We start from the raw sequence: 15,201 nt of genomic DNA, 5'->3' as shown, positions 1-15,201 counted from the left end.
CTTAATTTTGATCAGCAGCTAGCACTTTCTGTCTTTCATACAAAAAGTATTGCCAAAGTAACTGTTTACTCTGGCACAGCTAGTTGCCGGAGAGAAGCGCAGTTGAGAGAGGCATTTTTAGCAGCTGGTATATGCTTTAAGTCATACAATTCCAGTTGTACAAAAATATTTTTAGTTCTACTTTTTATTAGAGACTTTTTTCTGTGTATTACTTTCGGAAGTACTGAGTTAGTTATAATACAATAAGCAGTGCCATTGCAATTGTAAATTAACTTGATACCAGAGTTTCGAGGCTCTGTTACTACTGTCATAGCTGGGAGGCATGTTTTGTGATCTGCTCCGTATTGCCTGGTCCTGCTTAATTGTGCTGTCCTCATTTTCCCCATTCCTCTTTCTAGAACAAAGACTCTGTTCAGCTCACCAGGGAGAGGGAAGCAAAGCTGGCAATAGGCAACATTCCTGCTCTTTCCCCTCTCACACTCTTCCTCCTTTTAACTAATGTCGGAGCGAAGGTGCCCAGTTGGGTTTTCCGTAAGGAAGAGAGTTGATGAGCAAGAGGATTGTGCCAGGACCCGGCTTTGTCTGGTGGGGTGGAAGAGAAGAGGGCTGCATGGCCGCTCTGTGCACTAGTGTGGGGCTAAACCCTCCAGGAGCAGCTCTTGGCTAGAGCCGAGTGAGAACGAATGTCGTGGGAGGGTAGGTAGGAGATGCAGGCTCCCACCATCGCCTCAAACTCTCACTGCCCTTTGGGCAAAAGCTTGAGAAGTGCTGTGACACTCACCTGGTGATGAGAGTGTGGCTTCTGGTCTTGGCAGAGATTCAGATAATATCTTCACTCATCTAAAATGTTGTCAACAGAGCTAAAGCAAAAGAGGTGGTGACCTATGATGGCTTTGAGAATAGCATTAGTGAAAGGCCTGGTGACAATTTTTGTAAGTTCACAATGCATCGCTTCCGAAGAACGTCAGGTTTTCTCTAATATGGATAGAAAAATGCGTTATATTTCTAATGAAATACAGAGCTAGCGTTGGAGGAAGATTCTTCAAAATCATCTTGGAAAACATTCTTCACAGCCTCCCGCATTTTTTGATTAGACCTTCAAGTAGTGCAGATGTGAGGAAATCCAAACTGAATTGAATGAAACGTACAGTGGGAATGATGAAAGACAGAAAAGCTGTGAATTGCTGGAAGAGCCATCAAAGGTTTATCTTTGTGGCGAGGCAAAGAGAATATGGGAATTGCCTAATATAATTACTTAGACAACTTTTTAACATGAATTAATGGGTTTCTTTCAGAGAAGGGGGAGCAGTTAAGAGTGTGTGAGCATCTGTCAAACTAGGAAGTGACTTCTTTCATTATTATTTGAGTATGAAATAGAAAGTAAAGAATAGTTGAAATCAGCCTTAATTTTATCACAAATTCATGTTACTTTTATTCTGGTTAGAAAAATCAAATAACTATTCTAATAATATTTTTTTCTCATTTTTGTTTTAACTAAGACCCTGAAATTCTTGGGAGATGTGTTAGTTCGATTGTTTGGAAAGAATTCTTAATTCTGCATAATGCTTTCATCTAGCCTAGAGAAATGCAGAAACACTAAAGAGAATGGCTTTGTGGCAGAAAATAGATGAGTTTTGTATAACGAACACTTACTAAATTCACTGCTGCTAATGGAGCTAACCCTCTGCTGCTGATGCATTTATAAACATACTTATGATGACAGTGACATTGCAGTGACAATACCCTGGCTTGCTATTCTGGTTCAGATCTTGATGTCCCTGCCTTTGCTGATGATATGTGTGTTAAATGAGTTATTTTCTCTTTCTCATTGTACTTGGCACAGGTCTCAAAGTGGTACTGTCAGAACAAATTGCTTGGACTGTCTGGATAGAACAAACAGCGTGCAAGCTTTCTTTGGCTTAGAGGTAGGAAAAATACCATGGATTTCCAGATAGAGAATCCAGATTGTTCCTGATACTTCTGTAGCAGTTAAATTGTAAAATTACCCTGGTCTTCCATATGAGAGATGAATTAAGTACCTCGTAGATGGCAGAGTGATTTATAGCATAATCCTGTCAATCCGTGGGCGACCAGGCCTTGGTAGTTTGGAGAACAGTAGCAGTGTGGTAGCTATAGTTACACAGCAGTCATGTAACATTATTAAAAATGCTTCATCCTTGTTTGGGTGTCAGATTCTTCTGTTTGTGAGGCTTGGGCTTGCAATTCCTGATGAGGTGGTGATGGTGTTTTGCTTCAAAAACCACTCGCATTGGCAATAGCTCCATTAGATGAACTTCCTCAGCATGCAGTGGTCTTACTGGTCTCCAGATCTGCCAGTGCTTTCTCTTCATGTTTTTGCAGTGTTGTGCTGTGAATTCTTCGTAACAGAATTTGTGGTTAAGGCTCAGTTCACACTCCAGTTCTGTACTTGGAAATGAGCTGTGCAATTCAGTCCTCCTCCAAGGTTGTTCTTCAGTGTATTGACTTGCATTTGAAACAAAACTTCCAGCCTGCAGGCTTGTAAAGCAGAGATTTAACGCATGAACCTGATCGGAATTGATGGAGTAACATGTGAAAGATGAGCTCTCAACAATTTTTGACAGCTCCGCTCATCTCAATTAATTAAGTTTGACTCCTAAAGATGAGATCTGTAAAATGTTTAAACATGCAAAATTATGGGCCCTCTAAGAGGATTGTCCTTTTGTTATTGTTCTGACCTTTCTTTAAATTTAAATCTTCCTGCTTTAAAATCTGTGAAGAATTTCTGATAGAACTGCAAAATCTGTATTTCCAGCTCTGGAATTTGTAGTGCTTTGCTACTGCATTTTCCTGTTCAACACTGTTATCAGTTGAACAATGTTTTAGTGAAATGAAATACTGAACCGTTTTTTTTTTCCTCTTAAGGTTCAACATGATTACATGCAAGAGCAAGCACAATTTGAGAGAGATGAAGCTTTTTTTTTTCAGTGCTTCAGCCCTGTATGTAGCATAGGTGATCATACCTTTTGATTCCTAAGGTTGAGGAAAAAAAACTCATAATCTGCTAATTATATTCATTTTCGTGGGATTTAGAGTTTTTATTCTTTATTTCAGTATGCATGTAAAGAATAGCTGAAAGTTTTGAAAATTCCGTAGCAATGTATTGCATTATACGGCTTAGATGTCTGTCCATCCTTTATTGACTTTGCAATTGGAAAGGTACTTGATAATCTTAAACTCCTTCCCAATCCCGAATCAGTTTACCAGAGTTTAACAGTACCCTGCATAGGTACAAGGGCAAATCTTTGTATGCTCCTAACTGAAATGACAAATTTAGCTTTACAGGTCAAAATTTTGCTTTTTTGTGGCTTTTTAGAACTCTGCAAATTTCTTTAGAGCGTGTTTGGCAAACATTGGTAAGAGCCAAATTATGATTTCAGCTAAAATATGAGAGCTAGAAGTCCAAAACTCATTAGTAAGAAGCAAAATTTGAAGTCCTTATTTACTATTAAAATTCTATTTAAATGATATATTTAAATTCTTAGGGTATTTTTATAATGTAGCAGATACTCTCAGGTACATATCAAGTACTGAGCTGTGCATGGTGAGGCAGAATGATGAGATGAAAAAGCCAGTTTGTGAAGCTTCTTTATTTTTTTTATTTCTATTTAATTTCATCTGCAAGTTTCCTTTTGTAACTTTGATCAATTCCTACCCAGGTTTAAGATTTCATCTTTCCTTAACTTTTCTTGTATGTTTTGGACTCCTCCTTGCCATTGGATACTTAGAAATGTTTGAAAACTTTGAAAAAAACCTAGAAAATAGCTTTTTATTTAGTTCTAAATTTAGTGATTATTTTCCAAATTATGTCTTTAGCCACAAGTCCTAGAAACTTACTTGAAGCTTTTTAATTATTATTCTAAAAAGTAGGATTTTAAGATGTAAACAATATTGTGCTTTCTACATCCATGGCCATAGTGCTGTATTTAAATATGTAGAATGAATTGTGAAAAGCCCATTCAGCTAATACTGATGGTAAGAATAAAAATTGCAGTCTGTTAGGAAGGATTTAAGTGTAAATACAGAAAGAGTGATAAAGGCCTTTCTTCAGAATTCAGAATATGAAGTAAAATTTTGGTGTATTTGCTGAGGAAATGTGATGTACCTTTTAATAAATACTTAAAGATTTTTCCATTGCAAATGTTGCCTTCAACCATTGCAGATGCTAACAAAACAACTGGAAGTATTAGGATTGGCTGAGAAGCCGCAGTTGGTTACTCGCTTCCAGGAAGTTTTCCGATCCATGTGGTCTGTGAATGGTGATTCTGTCAGTAAAATATATGCTGGAACAGGAGCCCTTGAAGGAAAAGCTAAGGTAAGATACATTTTAGCAAAAGTTTTAGCTGTATTCAGTGGGAATTGCGTTCTTTTACCATGAATATAATAATTAAGATATCTTCTTTTTTCTTTCTTTAATTGTACTTGTGATGTTGCTCTGAAAAGATAAAATACATCTAATTTGAAAAAGTTAATTAAGTCAGTAACCAGGTCTTTTTTCAGTACATCCTTTCTTAGCCATGCCCGTGCTTTGCAGATAGCACCATTCTGTTGGAAAGGATGAGGCTCAAAACATTTAGTCTTTTTAACATGACAGCTCTGAAAAATGTGTATTCAAATAGGCTTTGATTTATTTGAACATTTTCAGTTTTCTGTCTGTACTTCTGCTTTCTGTTGTTTCCGTCTCACTTTCTTTTAAAATGTGCTTCACTGGACGCTATTGTTCATGCTTTTAGTGTTTGTTAGCAGTATTATTTTTAACGGGTCATAGTTAGGTGTTTTGTAGTTTAGTTCTCCAGCTGTTTCTTTCTAGTTTTGCACTTACTGAAAAAAAACTCAAGTTGCATTTCTTCCTTCCTTTGTAGGGTTGCAATAACAAACAATTCCGAACTACATTTGAAAAGTAATGCTCTGTTTTTCTTCAGCTTGTTTTGTCCTTCTTGATGTTTGAGATGTTCAGATTTCCTAATGCTGACTTTATTTTTCTTTTAACAACGGAGTTGTTCCTTTTTTCTCTATATATATTTTTTCTTATCAGGTGATACGCCAAGAAAAACAAATGTCAAACTACAGCAATTTTTGCCCTTAGTTCCATCGAGAATTTCTTTTCATACAATTCCTTATCTTCAGAATGTTCTATTTTCATTTCCTGATCTCCATTCTTTTAATTTGCTTATGTAGTATTTAGTTGTAGGTGACTCTCTTGTTTTTCCATCATTTGTTTATCCAAACCATAATATCAAGATCCTTCCGTGCACACATAGCAGACATCACAGTGAACTATGTAAAAACAAAACAAGTAAATAGGCTTGTTGCTTATTCTGCCATTGATTGATGCATACAAGACAATTTCATCTGGGAACTGCTTGTATTTTAGTGAAGAGTGGAATTTGTCTAAAAATGTTTAGTTTTATTTTCTTAATGTCACCCAGACCCTCAGGAGAAATACTGTAAGTATTTAGTGAGGCATCTCCCCTTTTCTTAACTTTCTCCTTTTAACATTATTTTCTTCTTTTCCTAAATTATTACTTCCTAGCCATCCACTTGACTACTTAAAATTTTTCCATGTAAAATATGTTTAGTGAATTTACATTCTAATGTGGAAAATAGAGATATATTTATATTTACTCCGCTGTTTTTTTGCAATGATCCAGAATAGTCTGTCCTTGTCCATAATATTCCTTATAAAGCTGTTAAATGAGTACAAGTCTCATTATTCAAATATAGCACTGTTAACATGTACAAGGTCTCATTTTGCAAATATATCCCTGGTAAAAAATCAGTCTAGTCCAAACAGATCTTTGATATTTACTTGCAAAGCTATACAAAAGGTGCTGTTTTTTAGGGAAACTTCTCCAGGGCATTACTAAGTACCTGTGTCAAACTCTGTAAAATGTAGTTGTAAAATGTAGTTTTTAAGTGGTTATTTTCCAAATGCAAAGTTTGATGTTCGAAATTCTTCCAGTTCTTCCTTGTCAGTTTGATTCTTTGAAGCCCAAGAATGAAAATATGGAAATTTAGGATATCAGAAAAAAAAATGAACTCAAATGTATTAATATCTATTTCTACGTTGAAAAACAGTCCATTTTTAAGAATTATAGTGCTCGTTACATCTAACTCCTTAACTACTCTTTCTTTTGCTTTCTCTGGGTTCCTTTCAATTAATTGCCTGCTATGTGAATGGTGAGTGTGCTTTTCAGATCATTTCTTAAGCTGTAACTTGTCTGATAGAAAGGAAACAGCATCCTCTTAAAATTCAGTTTTAGTAGTATGCTCCCCAACACTTCCTCCACGTTGTCTTCCAAAAATCAGCCTGCCCATTGCCTGCTCCTAGTGTTTGACAAGGGGGTGGTTTCTCACCTAGAGTGTTTTGTGGAACTGAGTGGTGGCGGGTTGGTTTTGTGGCTTTCTTAAGCCTTTTTTTTCTTTCTACTATGTGTTTAAGAGACCTTCACGGGTAGTTCAAGCTGTAAGCTCAGAGTGTTTGCTATAATAATGTAATACAAAGCAGCATCCCTCATGGAGCGTGGTCTGTGTTTCGTATACCTGCAGATATTAATGGCATGTGTTCACACGCCCCTTGCAGGCAGAATATACGTGTGTGTGTGTGTGTATGCGTGCGCCCTGTGGGGCACCGTGACCCACGTCCCCAGTGAAATGTCTCTGTGCCCCTGGAACCATGCTCGGTGCCACTGGTACAGGTTAACCCTGCTGCTTCACGGGTCGTGCGTGAGCCTGCACGGCGTGGTGGCTGCTTATCCTCTGGGTGTCTGCCCCGCAGGGAGTATTTCTAGTTCGAGGAGCCGGACATGGTTCTGTTGGAGCACCAGCCCCTTCTGCGCGGTGCTCTTGGGGTGTGCATAGCCCTAGTTTAGTACGTGTGTCCTCTCTGCGGTGCTGCATGAGGCTTGCATGCTATTTTCAAACCTTAGTGGGCCTTTCCCTTTTCAAACCTGGATTTTTCAGAACGTGAATTCTGAACAGATGTGTTCATGTGTGCGTATACAGACATATTCGTGTATCATGACATTTGGACTCAAGTGCTTGCGCATCTCTCACTATTTGGGGGAAAACTCAAAATCCCATGGCATGGTCTAAACATGGCACTACCTGAACTTAATTTTTGAACACCAAAGGTTTAGAGAAAAAATTCCTCTCCCTATAATACTTATTTAATTATTTAAATAATTAAATAACTGGAATAATATCGTCTTTAAATGTGCCTTGAAGGCATTACTGCCTTGTTAAGTGTATGGGGAAAAAAAAACATAATAGTACCATAAACATGGAAGACTTCTATCTAACACTTAAGGAAGGAAATTGCCATTCATTTTTGAACTATTAATGTAGTTTACAAATATGTTAATGAATATTGCCATTGTTTTTGTGCGTGTTGTCCGACATAAAATATTTTATGCGTGTTCCTCCCTAACAGGCTGGAAAGCTGAAGGACGGTGCTCGTTCTGTGACCAGAACGATTCAAAATAACTTTTTTGATAGCTCCAAGCAGGAGGCCATTGATGTTTTGTTATTGGGAAATACCCTAAATAGTGATTTAGCAGATAAAGCACGGGCTCTCTTAACCACCAGCAGTTTACGCGGTATGTGTCTTTCAGGATTTTAATCTGTCTAATAGCTCTTTGGTGTAAGAAAGTTGTATGGACTGTGTTTTCAAAGCAATGTTGGAAAGTATAAGTGCTCTTTTTCATAGTCTGTTGGCTTATTAAAATAAAAAGATATTTCTGCTTTACTAATATTGCTGAACTAATCTGCTGCAGTAATTAATTTGTTTATATTTTGGTAACATCTGATGGTGTAATAGGTAAGTATGGAGCATATTTGTCACCTTTACACAAGATGTTCGTTAGCTGTATTTTGTTCAGTTGTTCAGTACACCTGTAGGAAGTGTTAATCACGATAATTGCATGATAAACTTCGGGGGTGGGGGGAGTTATGATATATTAAAACAAATATGAGCGTTTACTTACATTGTAAATTTGAAACTTTGCTCCAAGACCCCATGAAAGTGTGTCCTCCATTCTGAGCTATTGACAATTAGGGAATTAAGTTTTTAAAAATCTTTTTCTTTCCCTGCCCTCTGGCACTTCTCAATTCAAAGTGAGAAAAATGTGTTAAAGCTTCAGCACAAACCTGACCTGGAGAGGAAAAAAGCTTGCCTGATTTTTGTCTTCCTCTTACAAGTGTTTATTATGTAGAACCCCAAAGACTTTTTTGCTCCCTTATGACAGGGTTTTGGGTTTTTGTAACCCTTCCTGCATCTGTAGCCTGTTAAATCAGCCTCACCTTAAAATCAGTTAAAAATCCTTCTCATTTCTTCTCACTTTCTTCATGAATGCAAGCTGTTCTTTCAATATTTGCAGCTCTTGTCAGTTCATGAACAATAGTCCCTCTTCTTTGGACAAGTTTGCACCGTTTACTAAATTCTGAATCATTAGAGATATGTTAGTCTCTTCATGTGAAAATCCACTATTAAAACAGTAAGAAAGCAGTAATTGTAATAAATTCTGTAGCTTTTTAGATTTGGTAACATAAAAGATGTACTTTGATGCAAACAGATATGTATGTAATGTTATGGGTATAAGAGCATATATTCTCTCACAGTGCTGAAGATTAAAAAAAAAACACAAACATAATTGCTTATTTGACTAATTTATTCTTGTTTCCTTCTTACTGCATCCGTAGTTTCAGAGCAGTCGTTACAATCAGGTATAGTATAGTAAACTGAGCTGTAAATATCTACGCAGCTGTTGTTCTCTGGCTTATTCTTATATCCCTGTTTGCATAAGTTTGGTGGTGGGCTTCCATTTTCCAAGTATTGTTTGAACCTGGTACTGCTGTTCTACAAAGCTCCTTAGTGCAAGAAAGCCTGCGAAGAAGCCAAAGATGTTGGAATTTTGCTGGTGTGAATTATAAGAAGAGACAACCAACACTTTGGTTTTCGTTTTTGCAAATGCTTTATTCTTGCTGCAGAGAATTTTTTTTTTATCTGGTTTAGGAATTTTTGGTTTTGGATTCTGTAATTTAGTCTAATTTGCCTTTGTAAGGATCCTAATTGCATAAAATTGACTAAATTCACATTTTCCAGTGAAGGCTCATGTTGTAATGATCCAAAATAATCTACTGACAGTTGTACTTCGATGGAGAAAAAGTGCAGTCCGAACCACTGAGATAGTGCGTGCAACACAAAATGAAAAATATTGCCCAAAGCATCTGTTTAGGTAAAAACTCAGCGAAAATTCAAGGCCAAAACAGGAAACTATAACTGAATCCTAATCTTGTGCTTTGAGGCATTGCAATATTTTCTTGACTCATGTCTGTGATATTGGACTTAAAACGTGAGAGGTTCGCAAATGGGGATTCGGCAGTACCGTGAACATGAAGCCATGATACTTAATAAGAGCTGCATGAAAAAAAGGATGTGAAAGATCTCTTCTTTTTAAGTAGCTTTTGAGAACTCTTAGTTAATATCCCTGTAAGATAGCAGCATATTTCCTTAGAACCTTGTTTTCCAAATTTTCTCGTTCTAGATCATACGCATAGTTTCAGGGGGAAGTGAAAAAGTAGATGCTTAAAACCTGGGAGAATGGAGGGAAAGAAGGAAGGAAAAAAAGAAGGGAAGCTGTTAATAACTGTTCAATCAATTAACTGATTCTTTGGCATTATGTTAGAGTTCAAAAGTTTTTTATGGAATTAAATGTTGATATTGTCATATATGGTGGTGTCCTCTAGACTATACCAGGCTAGCCTGTAACATTTTAAGAGCCATAAATGTCAGGCATTTTTAAGCTTACTTATGTAATATTTCACTGTGAGTTTAGTGTGGATACTAAATATACGTATTGAAAAATATCTACAGTAATGTAGACTGTGTAGGAAAATAATTCACTTCAAGTTCTGTTGCATAGAATATGCATAAAGAATTTAAATTAGTACTTCTTTGTAGAAATGCACAGTATGAACTGCTGTTAAAATATGTTTTTTGCTGTGAAATAACATGAAGGGCAGTTTATTGTATTTGTAGCATCATAGTGAGTCATGTTTTTGTTGAAAAGAAAAAAAAGAAGACTGAAGTAGAGAGAAGTCCAAACTCTGTTTTTAGACTCGTTGATAGTAATAGTACAAAGTCTCATCTGGAAGATCTTCGCAGCAGGTCTCTGATGTTTTATTGGGTTCTTCATGTTCAACTAATTCTGTGGATGATTTGGGCTCTTCTGTGGATTCTGGCTACATTTCTTGGATCAATTTCTTCTCAGTGGTGAACTGTCAGGTGTAGTTACTGTCCATTACTGCTGGAGGATTTTGCAGGATTTGATGGACTTTTTGACTTGATTGGCCTTTAGTATTTGAATGCATCCATGCTTATGTGGCTCTCCCTTAGGGACATACCATATTCCGTAGGCTTCTCCCTGTTTTCTTGGCTTCATTTGCCAGGATTCTGATAAAGTTGCAAACTGGAAAAGAATGAATAAAGGTCAATGAAAGAATGAATAAAATAATAATGAAAAAAACCCAGCTCACTAATCTTCCTATTTTGGGGCTTTGACTGAAAAGGCTGTGCCCAGTAGCTGGTAATTTTGCAAGGCAGCACAAAATAAAGGAAGGAATTCCATCTGACATTTTAATACAGTTTTTACAGCCTGCTTTGAGCATGACCACAGCAATCTTCTAAATAGATAAATTAATATTACTTGGGTAAAGTATAATATAAACAGCACTGTTAAACTGATGCTTTTTTTCTGCTAAGATTGAAGAAAAACAGCAGTGTAAGTTTTTTAAAATATGGATTTGTTCATTTGCATCAGGAAGTATATATATATATATATAAAATTATATTATACAGCTAATACAGAAAGGAACTTTTTCAATATCTCTAACTGTAGTCTTTGAGCATTTGCTCTCACAGTGCTCTTTACAGATAGGTCAGATAGATCCTTACTCTTTCCCCATCTGGCAGATAGAAACAAGGCACAGAAAGACCTGGGTAACAGAGAAAGGAGTCTGTCTTTTGAATCCTTCCCTACTGTCCCAGTGGAAGCATAACTTTAGGCAGTCAACTGACTCCCCAAATTTGATTTCTTGTTTAAAAAGAACATACTCTAATATAATATTGGCTATTATAACAACTGTCCTGTTTTAGCAGATGTATTTGGACCAGTTGTTTACAGTTCTAGAAACTAGTACATATTTTTGTTTGTTTGTTTTTTAACAGAGATTGAATTTCATAAGTAGAATGTACATAGTGAGAGAGATACTTCTGTTGGGTTATGGTAATGGTAGTAGTAATGTATGGTTTCTTTAGAGAAACACATGCAGATATTTATTAAAAAATACAGAAATTAAGTTTCTTTGATATATGGTACTCTGTATGAATTACTAAAACCTTTGATTCAGTCAGTACCCTTCCCAGACAAATAATATGTTCCTGCTTTCCCTTGTGGAATGCTTTGCTCATTTATTCATCTTGCTTTCACAGTTTAACTTTCTGTATGTCTATGCATGTACTTGTTACCTTTTGTTTAAGAGCACAATTTCATTACCAAGTTCCCTGAAAAATATTCTGTACAAAAACTTTGTCTTTTTAAATGTTTTTTTTTGCAGCATCTGTAAAAGTGCTAAAGAGTATGTGTGAAAACTTCTATAAGTATGCAAAACCAAAAAAAGTTAGAGTCTGCGTTGGGACATGGAATGTGAATGGGGGGAAGCAGTTTCGAAGCATTGCTTTTAAAAATCAGACCCTCACTGACTGGCTTCTGGATGCACCAAAGTTAGCTGGTATTCATGAATTCCAAGGTAGGAATTTTTGTTGTTTTTTTGCTTCATGAACGTTAAAATAAATGTATGAGGTCTCTTTTTCTTTCTTTTTTTTTAAGATAAATACAAACAACAAATAGCCTTTTTTAATATTTAAATGCAGATCGAAGAAGCAAGCCTGTAGACATATTTGCCATTGGGTTTGAAGAAATGGTAGAGTTAAATGCAGGAAACATTGTGAATGCCAGGTAGGTGATGTAATCAATACAAAATCAGTTTAGTTGGTAATTTTTTTTGTTCATTTAATTTTTAATATAATGTTATTTTAGAAATATCGATGGTGTTGTAAATTTGGGATTATTTTGGAATAATTTTTGATTATTTTCCAGTTCCATCTCAGCTTTCCTTACTGTAGCTGTGGTTGTTTAGATCATATATAGCAGTCAGTGCTTGGTCATATTTTGGATGGCACCTTCATTAGCCACTCGAAATTTTCCTTCATATAATACATGGAGGGAGTTTTTCTGCAATGCTGGTAGTGTTCCTCAGTTTCTATGCTTTCCTCCTGCTGGGAACAGCAAGTCCTGTGAAATTCCTTCCAACACCACGCGATGTTGTTACGCCTTTATATGCTGTCTTTCATCGGATTTTGATCTGTATGGACAAGTGCGTCCTTCTGTACCATCGTTTTTTCACTATCATTAAGAGCAGAAGTAATTTTTGATCATAACTTGGCCTTTTCCTAGTTTGTCTTTACCTCAATCACTCCATGGATTCCTTGAATATATTGTTGTGGAGTTTGGGTTTTTCAGCCTAGGCAAAGTTTGGTATGTTAATATGTATTTTCCTGCATTTCCTCAGGGCTCGGCATGGTGCTGGGCGTTACCAGTAACAAAGCCCTTTATCTATGGTCCCAGGATCGTATTTGTTTTGCCCGTTGTTTTGTCCGTTGCTTTAAATATTTTCTGATATCTGTCAAGCTTTAACTCCTGACTCACTGGGAAAGGCATCCAAAGCATATTACACTGTGGGCCTTTGTGCACGCCCTGGTCCCAAGGGCAGAGCAGCCCTAATTTCACACTTAGTCCAGTTAACGCTGCTGCCAGGCCCGAGTTTTTTATTTGTATCCAATACAAAAACATTGTATTTTGTTCTCGAAGGAGATTTTTGCTTGATCTAAGACTATGGACGTCACTGTTTCCAAATATTTATTGAGTTCTAGTCTAGGAAATAACTTTGTAGAAAGATGCTTTGTTTGCGCCTTCTTACCAACCTCAGAAATATAGGCAAGATAATCCAGGCTCCTAAATTATATTCCGTTTGGCAGGAAAGAGTAGGGAAGCATTTTACCAGAGTGAATTTGAACTGATGGCATCATTTCAATCTGTAGCCTGTGTGCCTGTTAGAAGTCATTTGGGAACCATTCACTCCTGGGCTTTGGCTTACTTCCCCAAGGTTATTGTAAGATTAGTCGGCTAGACCAACGCTTGAGAATACCTCCTTCCTCTGGTTTATTTCAAACCGGCATTTTTAATCTCGCCGCCAGCACAACCAATCAGAAGCTCTGGGCTGTGGAACTGCAGAAGACCATATCGAGAGACTACAAGTATGTGCTGCTGGCTTCTGAGCAGCTGGTGGGCGTCTGCCTTTTTGTGTTTATCAGACCCCAGCACGCTCCTTTTATCAGGTCAGTGAACACACGGCTGTGCCCAGGTTGGGTCACCCTCGGATTGCTTTGTGTTGCAGACAAATGTGCTAGTGTGCTGATAAGCCAACTGGGCTCTGCAAGAGATGTTCCACCTTCTGGGAAAATAATTGCTTACTTTCTTACATTTTAGTTTCTAAGTACCATATGACTTCCCTAGAATGCTTGAAAGACTGAAGCGGGGGGTATACTTTAGTTGCTCAATATCTATTGGCGTCTTTTTAAAATAATCCAGTGGCATTACTACTGAAAGACGAATGTGAAAATGTAATCTCCCTAACCTAATGTCATCTTGTTACCCTTTACTTGCCTTGCAAGGCCTCATTCAGTGATAGAGCACTACTCAAATGTACTTCAAAGCTGTTGGCTTTTGTGCATCTTTGTGCCTTTGAAGGGTTGATTGCTATGTAACTTTTCTAGGGATGTTGCTGTTGATACTGTGAAGACTGGCATGGGAGGAGCCACTGGTAACAAAGGTGCAGTAGCAATTCGAATGCTGTTTCATACCTCCAGCCTCTGCTTCGTCTGCAGCCACTTTGCTGCAGGGCAGTCACAAGTTAAAGAGAGAAATGAAGACTTCATCGAAATAGCTCGCAAGCTCAGTTTTCCAATGGTAAGCAGCAAGGTTCAAATTCCATAGCAAATGAAAACTTAAATCCTTTTAGCACCAGCAGGATCATTCAGAAATCTGCTGTAGGTTTTTTGTTTTGTTTTGTTTTTCTCTCCTCAGATTCCCATGTAAATCAAATTTCCTTCAGGTAGAACTCTCAGAGTTAATAAAGTTTTTATTAAAATAGATGACTATACAGAGACAAGAGACCTTTCCAGTGCAGGGACTGATGGAAAAGGTGAAGCACGAAGGAGCTAGCCTGGGAAAGAGACCTTATAGATTCCTCATGTGCTGTAGAACTTCCATAGGGAGCAAAGCAAAGTCTGTGAGAAATGGCACTCTTTTCAACACACTTTTTTTTTTTCCAAACTCATTTTAAGTTCTTGTTAAATAATTTTTTGCCAAGTTGAATCATGGAATTCAGTACCTTATTCTTATGAAGGCATGTCAAACACAAAAATAGATACTTCAACAGTGCTTACTTAAAGCTTGCTTACATAAAGCTGTATTTTGAATCTCAATATAGGCTTACAGCTGTCTTAAATTTTGTAGTCAAACTGTCATTTATTAGTTTCTGTGGCACTGTACAGAAGTCTGGCATGTTATTTTACGCCCTTTTCCCCCCTGTATTTGTTGCCATGGTCATGTTTCATATTTTCTTTAGGGTACTGCATTTTCAGGGTCCCCAGAAACACTTTCCTAAATGCTGTTGTTTTAATCTGTCAGTATATCTGATTTGTTTTTTCTAAGGACAATGTAAAAAAAGAAAAGAAAAAGGGAATATAGGGTTCTTATTTGAAGTCATATGCTTTATTTAAACTGTTTTTTATCTAAAAGACGCTTCTGTCTCTCCCCAGCCTTGAAAATCTTGTGCAACCGAGGCCTTCATTCTTATCTGCGTAATAAAGCCTTTGCTTTTCAGTTTGTCAGGACGAGGTGCCCCATAATCCCGAGGGGTGTTTTGTTCTCCTTTTGATCCTCTTTGTGACACAGGTGGCAGTCATCGCGTCAGAGACAGCTTCTAGGCCTGGAGCAGAATGGTGGCAAATTTTAGAGTGGAATTCAGCTGATTTATGTT

General features: G+C 37.1%; 1 protein-coding gene across 12 annotated transcripts in view; it reads left to right on the top strand.

The window, feature by feature from the left end:
- Positions 1-15,201, top strand: part of SYNJ1 (synaptojanin 1) — a 59,028-nt gene that overhangs the window by 19,413 nt on the left and 24,414 nt on the right. For 8 of the 12 annotated variants that reach the window (XM_088528970.1, XM_088528968.1, XM_088528967.1 and 5 more), the window contains exons 9-16: positions 1,844-1,925; positions 4,202-4,354; positions 7,472-7,637; positions 8,740-8,763; positions 11,656-11,847; positions 11,972-12,056; positions 13,355-13,495; positions 13,934-14,126. In XM_088528970.1, the coding sequence (XP_088385096.1) occupies positions 1,844-1,925; positions 4,202-4,354; positions 7,472-7,637; positions 8,740-8,763; positions 11,656-11,847; positions 11,972-12,056; positions 13,355-13,495; positions 13,934-14,126 (1,036 nt within the window). The remainder of the gene's footprint in view (positions 1-1,843; positions 1,926-4,201; positions 4,355-7,471; positions 7,638-8,739; positions 8,764-11,655; positions 11,848-11,971; positions 12,057-13,354; positions 13,496-13,933; positions 14,127-15,201) is intronic. The other 4 variants (XM_088528971.1, XM_088528963.1, XM_088528972.1 and 1 more) reach the window with 2 other exon arrangements.

Source organism: Tinamus guttatus, unplaced genomic scaffold (assembly GCF_059628265.1).
Source record: "Tinamus guttatus ecotype Peru unplaced genomic scaffold, ASM5962826v1 Tinamus_guttatus_pri_ptg000318l, whole genome shotgun sequence".
NCBI classification, from domain to species: Eukaryota; Metazoa; Chordata; class Aves; order Tinamiformes; family Tinamidae; genus Tinamus; species Tinamus guttatus.
The sequence above is the reverse complement of the archived record's forward strand: the minus strand, read 5'-3'. Positions and strand labels throughout refer to the sequence as shown.